The 22,180-nt window shown below is 39.2% G+C and overlaps 1 protein-coding gene across 3 annotated transcripts in view; it reads left to right on the top strand.

Moving 5' to 3' along the window:
• The first annotated feature begins 15,094 nt into the window (after positions 1 to 15,094).
• LOC137110021 (protein MTSS 2-like) overlaps positions 15,095 to 22,180 on the top strand; it is a 61,177-nt gene continuing 54,091 nt past the window's right edge. The window contains exon 1 of one of the 3 annotated variants that reach the window (XM_067494973.1): positions 15,095 to 16,218. In XM_067494973.1, the coding sequence (XP_067351074.1) occupies positions 16,132 to 16,218 (87 nt within the window). In that variant the 5' untranslated portion in view covers positions 15,095 to 16,131. The remainder of the gene's footprint in view (positions 16,219 to 22,180) is intronic. The other 2 variants (XM_067494972.1, XM_067494974.1) reach the window with 2 other exon arrangements.

Here is a 22,180-nt window from a genome sequence, read left to right as displayed (position 1 = left end):
CGCTGGACAACACAAAGCGTAGTACCAAACACCCCGCCCACAATGTCGTTACGTAATAAAAAACGCCACCAATGGTATCGATTTGAAGGCGGATCTGACATGTGCTTCTAGTTTCTGATTGGCTGACACTACCTGAAGCCACTAGCGCCTGATATATGAGCCAGTGGTTGAATGGTTCAGGCAAAGTAAGCAATCAACTTGCAGCATTGGGACAGATGTTAATAATATTTTCTTGTCCAAACATTCGCCTTTTAATGCAGGTTATTATTTTATTATAATATCAACGATAAATACAAAAATTAATTAATAGACAGATTTTGTTAAACTGATTTTGTTCAAGGTTTTTGTAATAAATAGCCTGATATAGAATAGTGATTCAAACAAATCACGGCTATGAAATGTGTTGTTTATAAGAAAGAAATATATATAAAGGCACCATTAAGCAATAGTAGTTATCATAATATCAAAGTGATAGTAATCAGTAACAAAACCATGATATAAATAGCATGCGGTTGTTGCATGACAGAATTGTTTGTTGTTAAAGACATAATGTATGTGTATTATGTGTCTCATGGGTGGATGCTCTGCATAAGCAGACGGATTTTTTATGTGTATTTCCCCGTGCATGTGCCCAACGTTACCACTAGAGGGTAATAGTCAGTTGTTACATCAATCTCAGTGGCAGAAGTCATTAAATGCCATGCAAGCACCAAACATCTGCCATCTGCTCATATAATCATGATTTTATGATTTCATGCACATGCACACTAATCTCTAAACTGTTCATTCTAATGTGAGATTTTATGAAGTTAGTTCTGTCATGATGCTATGGACCATGAAAGGGAAATGAGAATGTTATTATATTGGACAGATTGAACTTTTGAGTCTGTGTGAGCCTGTAGCCAAAACTTGCCATAAACAAAGAGCAAAAGAAGAAGAAAAAAAAAATCAGGCTTAGAGAAAATGAACTCCATTGGGTCAGTGATTCGACTCCCAGTCCTTCCTGACTACATGTTGAAGTGTCTTTGGAGATGGCACTGATCCCACATACATCCTGGTGGGTCAGAGGAGCAGCTTGGATGGTGTGTGGCTGTGTCTGTCTGTGTGAATGGGAACCAACATTTCAAAGCACTTTGAATAAAAATGATATTTAAGCAGACAATTAACCAGTTTGAATGCTTAAAATCTATCAAAAAAACTATCAAATCCATGCTATAAACTATTAGTGTGAATATAAGCATGGCATTTATCAAATTATTTACAGTTCAGAATTATATAAAACCTGCAGATAACAGTTTAGGGACCCCTGTTGGCCATGTGATATGGTTCTTGGTAAATGGCTTTTATCCAAAGTGCTTTACAATGTTGCCTCTCATTTACTCATTCACACAAACATTCAGTGGCAGTGGTTTAGGACACTTCGACAAATAGCCAGGACGAACCGGGAATTGAACCACTGATCCTGCGGTCGGTGCCCGTGCGTGATGCCTGATCTTTACTGCCACACGTGTAAACATATATACACATATCCAAAAATTATACACAAAGGAGGAGAGAAACTTTCTTATTTTTATATACAATTTGGAATGTGTTGTAATGTGAGCTGTTAATTAGGGGTATTTTCTCTGCACCACGGGCTCTAATATTGTGAGTGGGGCAAAATTTCCTGTCTCATTAATTGTGGCTTTTTTAAGCCAAGTTAGACCTTCCAACATTGAATTGTCCCCTTCATGTAATCATCACCAAACACACTTCTTCTGAAAGCATTAAAAACTCTGACAGTGGTGGGAAGAAATGTAGAGATCATGCTGCTCATTTACAAATTATAAAGCCTTTATATACTGTATATATTACATATATTTTTTAATTGAAATACAAGACAATGGGGCTCCAGATCTACAGGTTCTCTCCAGAGCCAGTAACATCACCCCACATCCTCTGACTTTATTCAAATAGTCTGCTGTTCTTTGAATTAAACTCATTCCTCTCCCCCTGTAATTCCCTTGTTTTTGAATTCTGCCAGTTTCTGCTGTTTTTGTCTCTATTGTCCTTATTTTGCTTTTCTTCTTCTCTTCTACACTCTTTGATCAGATGCCTTGTTTCTGTGCTGTATCCAGACGGTGTGATGTATCTGGGCCAAGAAGCAGACAATAGTTTGACAACTAGTCTCAAAATGTGTCTGAAACACAGGAGATATTTGTGGAGTTGGATTCTTTTTGTTACCCTGTGAAATTTGAAATTTCATGTTAAAATATGCCCATCTGCTCGTCAGGGAGCAAATTTTAAAGAGTTTCTGAAATTATTTTGATTTATCTGGATGTACAGGATGGTTGAAATTGTATTCTTAATCCTTACCAACTACAGCATGGTGTCTCAAAAGATGACCACAACTCTTAATAAAAAGGTTCTGAACATGCTCCTGCGGTTACTAACAGTCAATAATAAATTGTGATTATTAGATGGTGGTGATATGTTGGGGCTTGGAGGACTAATTTTCACTCCATCATTGTCATTTCATGAAATCCGAATCTAACCCAGTCTCTCAGTCTCTCTGTCACTTCACAAAGTCAGGAATCTATTTTTACAGGTAGAGCTAAGGACATTAAATATAAGTCATTCCACTTACGTAAGCCATATCACTCAGCCAGCATGTTCAATACCAGAAGTGACTAAACTAATTGGTCCATTATTAACGATGAAAAGTATACACAGTTGCTTTTTCATCTGTGCTTTTTGAAACTGGTGATTTTCGCCTGACAGTTGTTGAAGGTATAATAGATTTACACAGACATGTAGTGTATGCAAAAGTGCAAAGAAAGTCTACATCATGTACTCTTGCTGCTATGGATTTAGAGTGTCAGTGAAACAAAAACTTTTTCTTTAGTCTATAGTTTCTGTAGTCTATTTGGGGCTGTGTGTAAAAAAAGCAAAAAGCATTTTAAACAGCATAGTTTATGACGATCACAACACACAGTAGAGTTGGATAATGTTAACACACTGTACATATGTCGATATATACATTCTTTTGGCTTTTTCTTATAAAATAACTACAATAGTTCGGTTCAACAAACTGAAATGTTAATAGAAAAGCATATGTCAATATTACTTAGTGCAGAGGTGTCTGAGCTGTCGCTCTCTCTCTCTCTCTCTCTCTCTCTGTCTTTGTGTGCATATTATTATAATGATTCAAAGAAAAAAAGCTGAAAGTGGGGATGGCGATGTAGCAGATATGTGGGTGGGGGGAAGGTTGCCTGACAAATCTTACCCTAATCAGCTCCCCTGGGATTGTGCACAAGCGTCTGTATGCAGAGCAGTGTGTCTATGCAAGACACAATTTATGAATATGGTGAATACATATGCTGTTATTGTGCATAGTTGGTGTGTGACAGTGTGTTGATGTTGAGGTGCCTTAAATGTGAGGGCCTGTGGTGTATCGGAGACGCAATGCAACATGCCTCTTAAATAATTGACTCTAAATGAAAGTGAAAAATTAATAAGGCCACATCCTTTCTTCTCTTTGTCCTTTTCTTTTCCTGCTCTTCGGTCCTAGAGTCTTCTCATCCCTTTTGCTTAGCTGGCCTTACCACTAGCCTAACATTACCATTTATTTTGGTCCGATAGAAATATTTCAGCGCCCTTAAGCCTGCAACCTTTCAAATGATCAGCTGTGCTTCTAGTTTTACACCTTTGCAAAAGTGTTAAGTAGATTTCTGATTGCAATTTTCAGTCCTTGAGGAATATTAATAGGTTGCTTGTACTTTTTTCCAGAAATTCTTCTTCTTACGTTCTTCTCAGCTGTTCAGTGTCAGGGGACACCACAGCGAATCATCTGCCTCCATCTAACCCTGTCCTCTGCATCCTCTTCTCTTCATGTCCTCTCTCACTACATCCATAAATCTCCTCTTTGCTCTTCCTCTAGACCTCCTGCCTGGCAGCTCCAACCTCAGCATCCTTCTACCGATATATTCACAGTTTCTCCTCTGAACATGTCCAAACCACCTCAATCTGGCCTCTCTGACTTTATCTCCAACACATCTAACATGAGCTGTCCCTCTGATGTCTTCATTCCTGATCCTGTCAATCCTCGTCACTCCCAAAGAGAACCTCAAAATCTTAAGCTATTCCCATAAAGCTGGGAGGATCTTTGACTTCAGTGCTCTGCTGTGTCTGCATACGGATGATGGGCCTTTTGCCGTGTGTGATGTGGAAGAGTAAGGGCAGATTTGTTTGACCGAGGTTGCGTTGGAGGCCCATGGACATCAAGATCTCTGCCAGAGAAAAGTCAGTCACATCATTATTAGACCAGTGGGTTCCCACTCCACACTCTCACCTGTGTGAGATGAAGCTACGCAGATCAAATCCCTTTGAATTTCCACATTGATTTTGGAAACAAGAGGAAGAAAGAAGATAATACCTATTTTGCTGCACATCAAATCCGATCATTTCATATTTCTAGCCCAAATATTAATTACTTCAAACAGCTACTGTAATACAAATGTTATAGTTTCTTGAGTAAGCACTGATTTTGTCCTGACACAAACACACAATGCACACCTTGTAGAGTTTTTTGTAAATTGACAATTCCACCTAAAGCCATAAAAGCCATTAGGGTTGCACTGATTGTCCCACGTAGGTGTAGCCCCTCGTCTTCTCAAGGTGATTGGGTGTGTGTAATTTGACAGCTTTAAAAAAGTCGACACAGTTGTTGAAGATTTCGTTGGGTTTGTTTCTGTGTTTTTTCTACATGACGTAGTTAAGAACAGACAGATGACTGTTGTACATTGTGGTGAAAAAAGAACTTAAATCTGCTGTTTAGATAAAAGATTGTGGGATTTGAATTATATAAATTGGCTGTGGGAGAGGAGGACATCTGATTGGTGCCTGTTCTGAAAATACTGTATGTCAATGTTACTGGAGTTATTCCAGTCAAAAAATGACTCAAATTATTTGCTTCAAACAATAATATGCATCACATGATCCACTTTTAACCATTTAATTTGTTATGTGTGATGAAATAAACCGTTTCAAAGTAAATGAAATTGAACAATCTAATTAGATTTTGAATAAAAGGCGATTGTAGACTACATGGTAAAAGGCCCTTTTGCTTTCTAGTCTTCTAGCAGGAGACGTCCCGGAGCTTCTGTTGCTTATATTACAAATAGTTCAGCTAAGAAAAGTGTATTTCCCAAAGCTTTAAAAACTATTGTTGTAACTCTATAAAGTGTTGCCCATAAAGTCGGAATAAAATATTTTTACCTTTTTCCTGCCAGGAAACACACATGGAAATTAGCCATTGGCACAATCTGGTGCAAAGCATCTTTTTAAATGAGACATACACATACACACATAAACAAAGAATAAAGATAAGGAGGATGCTTGACAGATGTTGTTCTGCTCTCGTGGGTCAAATCCTATTAGGAGAAGCATCAACACACTTCTGTTATGTGTGTGAAGAACAAATATAGAAAATGTCTTTGTATTCAGATTTAAGAATGTTTACCATCGTAGACGTTTAGTTTGAAATAGCAACAGCGTCTTCATTAAGCATTAAAGAACAACTGGATCTCTATATTTTTATGATTTATAACAAAGTCCTTAAAGAGACAAAATAAAACAATGAGCATTTAAAATGATGGATCGCTGTATAACTGTACAGTAACTGTAGTTGAGTCCTTAGTGCTACACTTGGAGCAGGACAGAACCTGCTCTGACCTGACTGACATTTTGACCTGAAGCACAAAGACTCATGTCATTTTACATTATCAACTGATTACTGACATTCACAAAAGAAATCTGTCAGTGGAGATATATTCTCATTTGCCATAATGTTGGTCTAGATTGGACACATGCATTATCTCACAGTTCCAAGTTCTTGGTTCTCTTGTTTCTATTTGATTAAGTTGATCGTGATGTACACCTCTAAGTGCTGCAGAGATGTCCCGGTGATTCTATATATGACTAATCAGAAGGTGTTATCAGTGACACTGTATGCAAAATAATTACAATATTACCTATGTTAGATGCTTTCAAAAGCTATCAATATAGAAACATCACCATCCTTAAATGCGTGGAAGGTGTGTTGCACATCATGTCTGTGTGGGCCACAGTGTGTGTGTTCTGCAGACATATTGTAAATTTGTCTGCTTCTGTGTTCAATCTGTGAGTGTATTTATGCCTGTTGTGACGTACATGCATGTGTTTAGTCTGTGAGATGCGTCAGTAACTGGGGCAGAACTGATTGTTGCTGATGGCTGTAGGCAAGTGCAGACCTACATTCTGTTCTTCCACACAAAGGAGGAAGAGGAGGGGTGCAGGAGGTTTGATAAAAATTGGGGTCTTTCCTTTACTGTTCTCACTCCCTCTTCCCTTCTCTGTAGCAACCTTGTGCTCTTCTTTTCTTAAGATTTCCCTTTTTTTTTTTGTTTTGTTGTTTTCGCCCCACTCTCTCTTTTACCCTTTCAACATTTAGTCTGATCTGACACTTGACAGGCGCAGGGACTTACCCAGCACACAGAGAGGAAGCAATTCTGGAAATGAGAGAGAGAAAGTCATGACTAAAATAATTAAATCCTAAGGAAAGACAGCAGAGGATCAGAGTTCGTTTTCCAATATACCATGACTATGACACATGTCACATCGCTTCATGTGAGACATCTATAAAGATAACTAGTACACAAATACTAGTTTAGTGTAGATGATACTGATAATAGGCAAAAACCTTCAAATGTGTTCAGTGGCTGACTTTTTCAACATATACGTGACATTTGTTTTGAAAATCCCAGATAGCTGCATGGCAACTACGTTACATTTAGAACATTGCTGTTGTGGCAAATAAAATATGGTTAAGGTTTGGTGAACTTAACTAACTGGAAAGGTTATTTAAAGTCAGAGAAAGATACGGGTACATTTTAATTAAGGGCAAAACACCAATTGCAGGTCTTTGACACTATGCACGAAGGCTGGATTTGCTAAAAAGAAGATAAGTGATGAGTTAAAACCAGTAAAGGACAATTAGGGTAAATGGGATGTAAATACTACCATTAAAACACAAGGCACAAAGGCTGATTGTCCACAAACTCTGATCAATTACATGCCTTCTTTTTTTTTTATTGAAATTGTCACCTACAATAACATATGCACTGTTTATCTCTGCTTTCTTTTTTACCAACAAAGGTTTCAGGTAACCAATTACCAATTACAAACAGAAGTGCTCAGAAGTGCTCAGTGGTTGAAGTTTCTTTCTGGAAACCTCACAAAGCTTTTTATAAGTTAAGTTTATCGTACAAAGTCGGCCACCAAATTTAAAACAAACAATTGTTTTACAGATTTCTAGATAAATTACACATCTTGCATCTTGGACTCTGCTATTCATAAAATGTCAATTTACTTCTGTATCTAGTCGTAACTAGTTGCTGCTCTACTGGCTCTGTAGAACGTGGTGCGGGGGTGAAAACATGGAGTTCTACACGTCAATATCAGTAGGGACACAACTTCCCCATAGTTCCAAACTATTCTACACAAACCCAAAACATGACGTATCTCCTCGTCAGCCTTCTTCTTCTCACTCCTATTGTGGGTATGTATTGTGGTAAGAAAAGGGAGGGGGTTGGTCATTTGAAACACTAATACAAACTGCCTCGATAACTTGCCTTTGTCAGCACATTGACCGCCAACTCTTGTGTCCTCTGTGTTGGCAAGTAAATACAATATTTTTCTGCACATGAGCCTGCAGATAGCCTCATCCATTTTAGGCAGTCAAATGAAAGCATCCTCATTTGGTCATCTTGTAGATGTAACTGTAGGAAGGGCACATGGGAGATCTTTCAAAAGATAATGCAAAAAGATTTGCTGAAATATTAGAGAGGGCATTTTATTCCCCCTCAAATTATTAGTAGGGACATGTCCTTACTACATGCAGATCTATGCCCTTGCTAGACGTATTTCTTTTGCCACTTCATACCTATAATACATATATACACTATCATCTGCGTTTTGTTCACTTTCTTTTAAATGACATCTTTTTGGTGCTGTGGATGATACTAATTTACAAAGTAAAGGTAGGAATAAAATAAGAGGAACCTGGACACCATATATTAAAAAAAATAAATAAAAATAAAATAAAATACAAAGCTCAAAAAGAAGGTTTGCCCACCCAAATTAATGACTTGCTACACACCCATCCACTGCTCTAACCACAAATATCAGATCGACATCTGCAGTGGGTTTACTGTCAAACATGCTTATCTTCATATCCTGCTCTTTAATCTATCAGGTAATGCAGGGATAATTTGAAAACAAACAGGACTGATGTTGGCCCTCGACAGCATAGGTTCACCACTTTAGACCTAATAAGCCTATCCAGGGCAGGTGAAACAAAAAAAACACCCTGGAGGATCTTTTTGGGTCCCCTAGCCCAATTTCGTCAGACTGAAAAAGCTACTCGAATTAGTAATGGAATGTTTCCACTAAAAAGAAATAAATCCATTTTACAGACTGACTTTTAGATCGTCGCATCATCTAATGCCATATATAGCATTGGAAATCTGCTTTCTATAATATTTCTGGTAAATGCTGCTGTAGCATGGTGCTGGGTTTTAGTTACTCTCTCGCCAAAACAAAACTGAAAGCACTTTTTAGCTGTCTTTGATACAACTACAGACTGATTAATCATTTTCTTAAAATAAAAACTAAACATAATCAACACAATGCAGGACACTATTGTGTTAAGAATATTTGCTTTCAGCATTCAACATCTTCAAGTTCAACGGCTTCTGAAAAGAAATGCATTCTTCTGACATGTGACGCTACCTAGAGAGAGATTCTACTTTGCACATATATATGTATATGTCTGTTTGTGTGCACTTTCATGATGTGCATCAGTTCATTCGCCAGTTCTCAACCACACAGAGTTGGAACTTGCTTTCACTATAAAATTCTTTGCATAACCTAATTTATAAAACTAGAGACTATATAAGGTTAGAGCACATTGTTTAATTTGAATTTTTATTCCAATTGCTCTAACAGCAATGCATTAAAAATTCGTGTTAACAAAAAGCAGGAATACTTAGACTTCAGTTAGAATTGAAAAGAACAAATGCTCTATCTTTTGTTGTCTTTAGGGCTACATTTCTTGAATTATATCTCCATACACAGCCAGTTTTGTCATATGTTAACTGCAGCATGTGAGTCATACAATGCTGACCCCTTTTAGTGCATGTAAAAAGGCCATTTTAATACCCAGTGACTAATCCTACCTCAAGCATTTCAAATACAACAAACATTAAAGAGACAATGTAAAATCCTTTTTGCCTCAGTGTGTTGCTCACTGTGCATTGTTGCGCCATTGGGTTGACAATCCAGCATATTTATCTGCAGGTGCATGTAGGTTTAAGTTTGGCTGTTCACTGCAAAAAGAGTAAGATGAAGGTCGCAGGTTAGACATGTTATAACTGAACACAACAACAATGGAAAAGGTTCTGATGAAGACAATTTTCTGGACTCCATCTTAACAGGAATATTGTGACAAGTGACCTGGAATACTCTTTGTCAAGGGAATGATGTAGGTGGGAGCATTGTTAGTTGGCTGCCTGGCCATAGTTTAGGGAGGACTTTGGCAAGGTGTCAGCTGGAGCCAGGTACTCAGGACAACGGCAGTGGACTAAGGCTTGAACAGATGAAAAAACTGACCTCTAGTCTCTGAGCTATTGCATTCTGTCTTCTGGTCTTGAAAAAAAAATAAAAATCACAGAAGTCCCCAGTAGTTGGAAGAATTCTTTCCAGAATCAATCAGCAAACTTGGGAGTGGGGAGTCCATGAACACAACAAATCCACTTTAACGTGATCTCAGCAGTTTCTTTGGCACATATGGGTTTAGGCAAATTAGCAATCTTCAAATATCTGTCCACAATGGTCAAAATAACACAATTACCTTCCCAGGAGGGCAAACCTGTTACACAGTCCAGAGAGACAATGGAACAGGGTGAGGACGTAGATGACCAGCAGGGGCTTGATGCGAGTACTTGTTTTTTGCACACACTTGACAGACAGTGACAAACACTCACATATCTGCAGCTAATGTGGGCCACAAGAAATGCTGCTTTCTCATAGCTTGGGTGTAAAACAGCTCCTTGTTGGCAGGCATCTTGTGAGAACTGACGCCTGGAGATTGGCTGGAACAAATGAGTCACAGGGAAATTACTAAGAACAGGTTAGTCATATATTGCATTGCGTACCTTGTTGTCTGTGCCCCTTTGGGGTCTTTCAATGACGACAGTGGCAGAAAGGATGCTCTGGGAGCTAAGATGGCATGATAAGGCATCATGTTTGATTTCATGTGATTCTTGGTAATAGGCAAATGTAAAATTTAAGTGAGTAAAGAACTGGGCGCTACTGGCTTGATGTAAGTTTAGTCTCTTCTCTGTGCAGATGTATTGGAGCATCAACCAGCACAAACTCTTGCTGAGGGTCAGACAGAGAATGGATGGGAGTGGAGATTGATCTCTGCTTCAGTTCACTGAATGTTGCCTTTGCCTCAGGGCTCCACTTGAAAAGTCTGTTGACAGAGGTGAGTTGGTGGAGCAGGGTAGCCAAAGAACTATACCCGTGGATGAAACACATGTAAAAGTCTGGAAAGCCCTAGAAACATTGTAGCAGTTTGTGTGAATCAGAAACAACACAGTCTAACATGGTTTTCACCTTTTCATTGTGATGACAAAGGACACAGAGAAAGCATGACATTTCCAGCTTTGATAAGGTTCTTGGAAAAAATTCAGGACCTGAGATCTGCAGACAATGTAGGTCCCCTATCCCAGAATGACTCCCATTGCCCTATCAATGTGATGTTGATGTTGGCAAATTCACAAAAACCCCAAGATAACAGAACATTGAGCAAATGACAAATAATGTGGTATTCTCATGACGGTAATGGACCTAATCATTTGAATCGGCGTGATGCTGTGGGTTATCTGTGGCAGAGGATGATTGTCAATGGCCCTGTAGGTTTGAATTGAAGCCTTAGCTTGACTCTCTCGTGTCACTCAGTCCACATCCACAAATCCAAAGGACCACTCAATGAAATTTACATGTTTACTTAGACCCATGTGTAATGTGTACATAACAGTCTTCAACATGCAGAATTTTCAACAGAACATCATTGGCATGAAACACTCAAAAAATAAAAAAAAGAGAGACGTAAAGAGAGAGAGGCCAAAAAACTGGGGCTCCACTTTCCTCTAATTTCCCAAAAAATCCAAAAAATAAACCTTTGTTTTCGTGACTTTTTACCTGACTTCCCCTCCCTCTACTCTATCAGAATAAAAGTACTTATTTAGTCAAAATAACAATCATAGTTTCTTTCTGATATAAAGCATTTTGAAATCAACCAAACACAATTTCCATCGAAAATTAAACAGACCAGCTGAATATGGCAAATATTTCTTCCACTTATTTTAAGACTTCTATTAACTTAAACTGCTGTAATCAACCAAACCTATCCTAGGCTCCTATAGGCCCCTTCCTTGCTCGGCACGTACCTTGTGAAGTTAGTGATCAACCCAACCAGCCAGGGCCTTCAAGCAATTCAATCTCTAATCATCCCCAATTGTGGGAAAGAGTCTTTGATAAAACACATCACACAAAGCATGTTTATTCCACTTACTGTGACCTGCGATAGTGCAGAGATCATTCGCACTCATAGACCCCTGGGTTATGCTTAGTAACTTAAAGTTCCAGCTCCAGGACAGCATTCTCAAAACTTTCAAACATGTCTGTAAAAGACTTATGGAAAGAGAGACAAGTGATTAATGTTCCCACTCTGCTGTTCCCTACAGCATGAACAAAAGAAAGCATGACACAATATTGCCATGCCAACAGTGTCCATTATGAGAGTAAATAAATTAAACTCAGTTGAACTACATCAGAGAAGTACAGTATTTCCATGGCAGACCTCTCTGAATAAAATCAATACGCCAACAGTATGAGTCAAAGGAACATTGCAGTGATGTAGAAGCATTTCCTGCACAGCACTGAGGATTGTGTACCAATTTGTGTCAGACTGGAAGAAGGATTAGGCTGAAGGAGATATCCAGGAATCCAAAAAGTCCTGCATCTGGACCAGCTTTACAGCATATTATCTACTGCCTTAATGAATATTAGGAGTAGTGATTAAAATCAAGTGACAACCTCCCCGGTCCAGACAGCAGACACGAGGAGACATATCTGAAAGCATACCTGCATTATATGGATTTACCAGTTTTTTTTTTTAACAACAAATGCAGTCAAGCTGGTCACATTATTCTCAAAAAGCCTCTAAAGTTGAGGACCTAATATTTCAAGACTTTAAAGGGCACCAGTTTTCTTTAGCAGTGGATTGACTCAGGGACGTCCACAATATGAGACAACATCTACCTTTCGCGTTTGTATCTTTTCTGGCTAGTGGCTGTCTAAAGAGAGCCAAAAGGCAGGATAAGAAACATGGTCTCTGATTAGGCATCTTTTTGGTTCGTATAAAAAAGTTTCTTTTAGGCTTATCCCATCGGTTCAGGGTCGCCACAGCGGAACATTGTCTGCATGCTGATTTGTCCCTGTTTTTACGGCCGATGCCCTTCCAGATGCAACCCTCCCCAATTTCTACCGGTCTTGGACCGGCACTGCACAGCTGGGGATGTGAAAGGGCTATTGGGGGTTCAGTGTCTTACCCAGAGACACTTCGACATATAGCTGGGAACAGGGATCGAATCACTGACCCCTGTGGTCCGTGGATGACTGCTTTGCCAACTGAGCTACAGTGATCATCTGATTTACCTCCTCCATCTCTATACTTTATTTACTATTGTAAAACTAATTACTTAGCAAAGGCTTTTAACTTTAACAACTTGTTTTTTTAATTACTGAATTTAAATCACTTTCAATAGGGACATTTTGCTTAATTTACCAAATATTTAAAAAATATTTCGTCATAGGCCCCTGAGATCAGTGGTTCATTCATGGCTACTTGTATAATAGTAACTGAGCAAGATGCAAAGAGGCAAAAAGATACACAACCTACTGCAACAGCATCTACCTTGGCACAAGATAATGTTGACCATTTTCAGTCAATATTATGAGATGTCTATGATTTTGTTAATTGACATGGATTCAGTTCTGTTTGATCAAATGCTGTTTTAGAAAAAGGAAGCAGAAGTTCTACAATCAACAACTCAAAAATGTAACTTTTAGATAAACCAAAAAAAAAAAAAAGGCACGATTTAAATCCTTCTTGTTATCTAATCAGTTAAACTAGTTAAAATTACCATTTATAAAAATTGTTTGGTAATAAGCCCCTTTATGCATGGAAAGAGTCTTGATTCGCAACTTGTATTCAGGTGAGCATGTAACATTCTAATTCACTTTCATGTCTACATTTCAGTGTCTCACAATTTTTTTACCGATGTCTTTGATTTCTTGCAGGTAAAGAGTTGAACTGTGTAAAGGACAGAGGGACAGCCAGAGGCAAATCTGTTATGTGGTGATAAAAAAAAGCAAACAAAGGCTTTGTAATATTATATGTCAGTGGTGGACATATACAATATGTTAAAAAACTGATATGTATTAATGTGAGTCTCTTTATAACAAAATCAATAATTCTAACAATATTACAATTATTAAAAACAATATAACAATGTTAATGTTTGCTTTTTGTGTTTGAAAGATAACTGAGACATTTAAGTCAATTGACTTGAACTTGATTGGAAAACCGACAACCATTTCAAAAGCCAACTAGTGCAGTACAGTGAGAAAAAGTAATGGCCCTGTTTGCAATTTCCTGGTTTTAAACATAAATTAGACATGAAATGTGACTTAATCTTTACCAAAATCACATAAACACAATATTTCTAAGCTGGTAAAACATGAACATTTATGATCTCTCGTGTCTTTATTGAACACAGACATTAAACATAAAAGTAATGCCACACTGTTTTGATGACTGGTTGAACAATAATGGCAGCAATAACCTTAAGCAAGTGCTTCTTGTATCTGTGGATTAGACCTGCGCAACATTCAGGATGGATTTTGGACCATTCTTCCTTACATAACTGCTTTAGCTCAGCAATAGTCTTAGGACAATTAGTGTGAATGGCTCTCGAGAGGTCAATCCACATCATCTCTATTGGGCTGAGGTCTGTGGTTCAGATTGAATAACTCCCAAAGTTGGATTTTGAGACTCTGGAGCTACAGTATTTTGTAGTAGATTTACTTCAGTGTTTTGGGTCATTGTCCTGCTGCATCGTCCATTTTCCTCTGAGCTTCAGGTTGCGGACAGTCACCCTGACATTATCCTGTAGGATACCTTGATAATCTTGGGAATTCATTTTCCCCTCCACATTGGCTAGCAGCCCTAAACCAGGATGCTCTACCATATTTCACTGTTGGGATGATGTTTTCTTGTTGGTACGAGTACGATGTTCTCTTTTTACACCTTATGTACTGTATATATCGTAGTGTTGAAGAGTATAAAGTTAAGCTTTGACAATAAGGATAAGTTCAAAAACCTTAAAGTCCATTAAAAATCATAAGTAACACAGTTTAATGTTTCTGATATGAAACAGTATGTACCCATTTTTCTTTCTCACTCAGGTCGCTAAAAACTTAGTGAGCTGTGAGTGTGTGTGTGTACACAAGCTCATTCATATGTGCATAACACAATGTGTTATCCATTTCTTTATTAATCTTAACACAGAATATTCCAATGCTAACATGGAAACACCACGTTCTGAAATCATGAGGTTATCATGTGACAGTAACATATTAATGTCTGAAACCAATACAAGAAAAAGGTATCATTTACCTCTACATGATCCATTTGTGGTCACAGGAATATCCAGGGCACTGTGACCTTTAACCTTTTTAACCATCAAGCATCAGGTTGCTTGAATACTGCTCAACAGCACATTTTACATACAAACACTTCATATTCATTCAAAAACACAACTGTGTACTTCCTGTTCTCTACTATTTGCATGTTTCATCTTGGCCTACAACATAAACTATAATGTTTAAGAAGTCATGGACCCATGGAATAAAAGCCACATTTAATTTATTAATTTATGACTTAAACGTAGAAACTGCATATTCATAAAGAACACTTTATGTGTACATACTCCCAGAAGAGGAGTATAAGTTATTTTAGCCTTGAACTTATGTCATGTCCATATAAGAATATTGTCTTTATTTTAGATGTGTTCTTAATGTAAATCTTCACTGTGTTGTGTCAGCTGACTGTCATACTGTCTCTCTGAACTATTAGCGCATAACACCTACAAGGAACATGTCTCCCCGTCAATGCTGTGTCATTTAAAAAGGACCATAACTGGACCTGATACAGTCCTTCTCTGACAGGTTATGAAAGTGAGCAATAGGGGTCCTGAACATGTACACACACTGCTCTGGTAGCTAAATCTACTTGACATTTAACCCCTGCTGATTCTGGGGTGTGTGCATGCGTGTTTCTGCGTGCGTGTGTGTCCATGTGACAGCCAGTCCACAGTTGTCCAGCTTCTTTTGCTTTTTTGACTCCCTTGCAGTTGCATGGATCGTATTACTGCTCTCCCCGCACGGCTGAGCCCACCGCCTCTGCACCAATCACAGCCTGCCTGTACCTACGCGCACATGCATACACGAACGCACAGACACAGACCTTGCCTGACATACATACATGCACACACATGCACTGCGATCCATCTCTCTCGTTCTCCGCCGCTTTCACATGCGTCCTCAACGACTCCGCGTAGCACTGGCTGCGCCAAGATGAGCGCGGTCGTCCCGGTACCACCCAAAAGTCTCACAGCCTGATGACCCAGAGACAGACAGAGAGAGAGAGAGAGAGAGACCGTCTTTGCTTTCTCACAACCCATCTTCCCTTAGCTTGAAAGAGACCGCAGCGCAAAGCCGTTTGTTTCGGCATCGGTCTTTTATTTGCCCCCCTCTTCCTTCTGCTCTGGCTGCATCCTTCAGCAATTGACGATCTTCTGGTTCAAAGGAGAAACCGGAGAGATCGATTGTAATTTTGTGGAAATACATTTTTGGATTTTTTTGTTCTTTCCTGCTGGGTGTTGGTAGCGCGCAGTTGGTGCGCGCTTCTGCAAATTCCGGCGAATGGTGGATTTGGCAAACATGGAGACCGTGGAGAAGGAATGCGGGGCCCTCGGGGGTCTTTTCCAGGCGATTGTCAATGACATGAAGGTAAATAGAACTTTTCATTTCTCTATGTTTACGTTGTTCCGTGAGCACAGTTCAACACATGTGGTCCCTCTGTGAGGATTATTATGTATCCTTTTCACAATGGATCTGGTGTAGTCTTCGCAAATACAGCCTTAGATGCCTTTACTAACAAGCTCATGTTGATGCTGGTGCAGTTCACCATTAGAATGAAATGATGTACGTGCGAATACCACCCCTCCTTTTCCTCCATCCTTAGAATATTGGCTGCGCATAAACGTCAGTGCACCTATTGTCGGACATGCTGGACGCGATGCCCCCCCAACACATATACACACACGCGCGCGCGCACACAGGAACACCCTTCTCTCAAGACACACATTATACAGATACAGACTGAAACGCTCAGATGCGAATTTAGGTTGTGTATGTGCCCAAACAAGCCACGGTCTCCATTCATATCGACGGGTTCGTGGAGGAAACTGGCCTCTTGCAGCGGCCTCTAAAGACTGAATTATTGCTTTGACAAATTCCGGTGCATACACCAGTGGAACAGGTTCATTCTTAGAAATCAGCATCACCATATTCCTGCTCTTTTCCACGCCACGATATTTACGAAAAAGAACAGAGTTGAATATTTGGTCTCACTATATGGTTTGCGTTTTGGTGGACACTGCGCGTCTCCACGAGAGTGCAGCGTCATTGATTTTCTGTCAGGCTGATCTGGCAGGAAAACATGAAGGCGTGAGAAGCAGCGCAGCCGTCAGACACCCAGCCTCCCAAGCCTCCCAACCACTTCGCCTTTCTGTCTGTCGGTCCTCTTTCCTCCATTCTGTCTGTCTCTCTTTCTGTCCCTGCGATCGGTTCGTTTGTCATTTAGGGACACGCTGGAGCCATCAAGCTGCAGACTCACTAACAGTGGCTACTGCCCTGCTTAATGCACTGTATGCACCCTTTCTGTTGTTAGATGCTTTGGATGAAAGCCTCCATCAAATAGTCCATGATTTGCTTTGTGTCGGTATGTCTGCCTGTCAGAAGCAGCCCTGCATGCCTTTCTGTCTGCCAATCACATCTTCACCCTCTTTTTCTCTCCACATAAAAGAAATCTTTCCCTGCATCATCAGTGAAGTTTTACTGCAACATCAGTACCTGTGTATGTTCTATAAAACAAAAATGAAATGTTTTGTTGTCCTGTAGTTCGCTTTGATCATGCTTTTTTCTTCTAAATTTGATTTTCATCAGTGTGACCCCAAATGGTAGAGGTCAGAGGCAACGCTACACTCCTATAAATGCTACTGGGTGGTATTTAAAGATGCATTCTAGTGATTTAATACTTTTGGGTTTTATGGGGTCTTTGAAGTGTGTACACTGATTTCCATGTGATGTGTGCAGTCAGACTCAAGCTTTGTGCCTTTTTGTGCTGTTTGTACTTTTTTTAATGGAACCAAAAACATACCTGCCATGAGCATCTCTTGAATTCAATACCAGTCCGATTCCTTTAATATTAGGTATCAGCTGATATTCATTCAATTTGTATATTTACAGCAAATGTTCATTTAACATCTGATATATTGAAATTGAAATTAATCGGACAAGATGCGTTTTTGAACCAGGACCTCCAGCATTTGGATCAAGTCGTTCCCCAAAAATACAGTTTTTTAGCTTAAAATATTACTATGAACTGACCTAATATGTTGCTCTCCATTGATTTCTTTTTTTCATATTGTGTAGGTGGTACTGTGGTTCCAAAACTCTATAAGGTGGTAAAAACCTAAATTTTTAACCACCACCACAGACATCCCCCCTCTCTGAAAACATCTCCCTGAGGTCTGCAAGCGATATACAATTTACTTGACGTTGCATATTCCTCCCAAAGTCCACACACTTTGGATTTCAGAGATATAAGAAGCAAACACTTGTAGTGTGATCATCACGTGTCAGCTCATACCACTGCTTAGTATCAGATCAAGATAAGATGTCAAATTACCGCTAGGCAATGTAACCAAAGTAAATATTAATCACTATGGGATAAATTAAACAGGAAGTTTTACAATCTGAACACTTCTTTAACCCCTATTTACATATTTCATCACAGAAACAAATCTGTGAACAAAGGAAGTGACTTTCATGGAGCCGAAACATTGTCGTGGGAGGAGGAAGCACAGGGCTCTGCTGCATGTCAGGAGAAAAAAAAGGGGCTCACACTTCAAAGTAATCCTGTATTTATAGCCTTTCATCAGGCCAGACTTTTCCTACTTCCTCCTCATCCTCTCGCTCATGCAGGGCTTCCCCCAGCTCTTCACAACATTGAGACTTTGAGTCTACAGGTAAAAATCATTGTTAGACTCCCCCTGCACTAATCAAGTCTTTACATATACTTTTAATTTAACTGGGCCTCTCTTATTTAAGACTAATAGATAGGAAAGGGAACCCAGTTTGCCACATATGTCAGTGTCTGGACTATAAACCACATTATTCCCCTTTCTGTGATTGGAAACTGGGAGTTTCAGTCACGTGGTTCAGTCATGTGTACTTTGGTAAACATGGAAGAGAGCTGTTCCTCTGAGAGCTATGCAATTGGCTACACCAAACATGCAGATAGCAAATCAGTCGAGGGTTTTGGTGCTAGTGGGAAATAACTTTTCCTCGAAATGCAACCATTTTGAGATAATAAGGCTTGTGAAAATGTCAATCTCTTTGAAAGCCATTCACTCTAGTTGCATAGCAACATCAGCACCTATGACACAGCATCTGCACTAGTCTTTCACAGAGTTCAGGGTGCAGGGCTAAAGAGAATGGCAGACGGAGGCACTGCAGTGTGGTGAGTTGTCAGAGTAAAAGAGCTGGCTTGGATTCTTTTCAAAATGCCACAAACAGTATCACCAAATTCTCTAGGGCGATCACAATTGATTATGAACATTATAGTCTTTTACCTCTCTTGTTGTCTTCAGCACTGACGCTCACGCACACCCACACACACACACACACGATACAGAATAACACTGGGTAATAGGTGTTCAAAGAATACAACTTGAAAGGCTTCTCCCTACTTGCTCTTCTCTGTTTCATCTATTATTCATTTGGTAATGGTCCTCCTGTTTATGTTCCCAGCTCACTGTGAAATATATGGGTCACTAGAACCTGGGCCAAAAAACCATCATTGCCTTAGTCTGGAGTGGATGAATTCCTAAATCCCTCAGGAGTCATTGTACAAACATCCGTCAGCAGATGAGAATCATTGAGTCATCAGTCCCCAAACTCACTTTGACTCTCAGTCGGGAACCGGTGTAATCAATGTTTACAAAGTAGCTCACCAAAGAAGAAGTTTCTTTTGTCACGTCGAGTAAACGGATTAATAGTTTTTCTTCACCGGTTGTCGGAAACAGGCCAGTGATGATAGCTCGGTCTATTAAGTGGAGAGCCGCTGCAGTGAAGACGTTTTAAAAAATCCCAATGTATGATTGATGCACTGCATATTTTCTGTCCGAATGGTCACAATCCACATGATCCACGTTTAAATCCTGTGTGGACTTAACACTGTGGGAATGGTACACCAACGACAGATTGTTTTTAGACGGTAAAGTGTCTGTCAAATCAAACGGTCAAGTGTCAGTGAAACTGTTGTTTGGGACATTGTGGCAGTTTTCTTTATTTCCCATCACTTTACAGATAATAACATCATACAACTAATAAAAAAGATAGATATCTCTCAGTGGATTGCTTCCTTCAGTTTGGGAGAGAGTTGAGTGCCCTAAGTGAAGGAATTGCAGTATGTTGAGGGTAAAATAGAGCATAAGATTGACAGGTGGATTGGTGCAGCATCAGCAGTAATGCAGACACGGTATAAAACTGTTGTGGTGAGGACAGAAGTGAACTGCAAGGCAAAGCTTTCAATTTACCAGTCAGTCTATGTTCCAACCTACAGTCGTGAGTTTTGGGTAGTAAATAAAAGAATGAGGCTGCGAATACAAATGGGTGGACAGGCTCTGCCTTAGTGATAAGGTACAGAGTCTGGGCAACAGAGTTTAGTCCCTGCTCCGTCATGTTCACACTGGAGTTATTAAAGCCCTCTAAAATCAAGACGGTCCGTGTGATGCTGGATTTGATTGTGCTACATTCTTGAAGCAATCTGAAATAAACAATCATAATTTTGTCTGGCCTCCAGCCTCCCTCCTGTGTTTCTGGACAACCTCTGAAGTCATAAACACGGCGAGTTGTTTTAGACACTTTCATTTCTGCAAGTGGACCGGGTGCTTTTAGGTGTCATGCATGCTCATGAAGTCACACCAATAGCCAAGGAAAATGCTGTCGAATGCCAACATCAGCAGATTGGATCCATGCTGTGTAGAAAGCACTTTTTCTTCCTCTTTCCCCACTACCTTCCTCTTCCTCCTCCTCAGACACTCCCTTCCTCTTTCTGTCCTCAGCAGATTCTCCACCCTAGGGAAGCGGTCACTCCTCGAGTGTCTTGAGTGTGACATATATTGTATATTGTGTACGTGGCCTTGGCCTCTTTTGTGTTAGATAGACATGACAAGAAGCTGACAATAAGAAATCACTGGTCACGTGTTCACAGTCTCATAGTGGGTATTATGATTCCTCATACTGTTATGAGAAGAGACTGCCCTCCGTGTCAAAGTTCATTAGCAGTCATGTCACGGATTCTGATAAAGCTTGTTCTGATAATGGCACAAGCAATTTAAAAATTTAGGTGGATGATTCCCGTTCCCAGAGGAGTCTAACATTCCAACTGAATTTGAAATGATTTTTCTTTTACTTCCCTGACCGTTCCATAATGTCGTCTCCACGATGACAAATTCCCGTAATGTTAAAGAAGTACAAATTTTAACACCCACACAAGACATAAACCTAGATGCTGCACTGTGCACTGGAACTTACATCAATGTCGACACCGCACTGACCTTAGCACAACTGTAAACAAATATAATAATAATAATAATAATAATAATAATAATAATAATAATAATAATAATAATAATAATAATAATAATAATAATAATAATAATAATAATAATAATAATAATAAATTGCATATTATTATTATTATAATTATTATGTGTGTTGTTGTATTATTAATACATGCTACACTGCTGTACAACGCTGTTTATTGTTGTATTACTATATCACACTTTCTAACTATATTTCACTATTATAATATATTTTATAAATATTCAAAGCAGATGACGTCTTCAGGTATTCACAAAGGAGAATAAGTCAAATCCATGCTTGACAAATGTGAATGTCATGATTTCTTATGAAAATTAATTATTTGATGCAAATCGCCTTATGCAATCCTATGTTGATACACACACTTGTCTTAAAGGTCTAACAGTTTATCTTATGACTGTTGACAAACATTTTTTGTGCTACACTTCATCAACTCTCCAACATGAGAATAATTAATTGAAATTGGCTCACAAGTATAAATGTAAATAGTGTTTTTTATCCACCCGCCAATCTTTTCCCATTCTATATGGCAGCGACATTGACTCAGTGCAGCAATAACCCAAAGCAACCAATGCAGCATCTGCATGTGTATGTCTGTCATCATAACCATGAGTTTATGATTGTTTCCATGACGACAAAGGTACGCTACACCATGGTGGATGTGTCTATGTGTTGTACAAGTGGACAGGACTAGGCAACCTATTTAAAAGTGAAAATGTTTGGCATTTGAAACAGACATACAGCATGAAAGTTTCCATGGTGAGCTCTCTATAGCGTGTGTGTCTGCATGTGGCTGTGTGTGTGTGTTTGTGTGTACTCGTGTTTAACGTCATTATCTAGTTCTCTGCAAATGTGTATCCCTGAAGGCTATATCTCTGTACTCTGTAAGGAATTTGAAACACTCAAGTCACAGAATTATTATGTGATGAGAGTCATGCTCACTGTCAGCTCTACATATGGACCAGTAGTTACTGGGTAATATTTTACTGACTACAGCAGTAGGATGGAATAAAGGAAC

Source organism: Channa argus, chromosome 2 (assembly GCF_033026475.1).
Source record: "Channa argus isolate prfri chromosome 2, Channa argus male v1.0, whole genome shotgun sequence".
In the NCBI taxonomy this organism is placed as follows: Eukaryota; Metazoa; Chordata; class Actinopteri; order Anabantiformes; family Channidae; genus Channa; species Channa argus.
The sequence above is the reverse complement of the archived record's forward strand: the minus strand, read 5'-3'. Positions and strand labels throughout refer to the sequence as shown.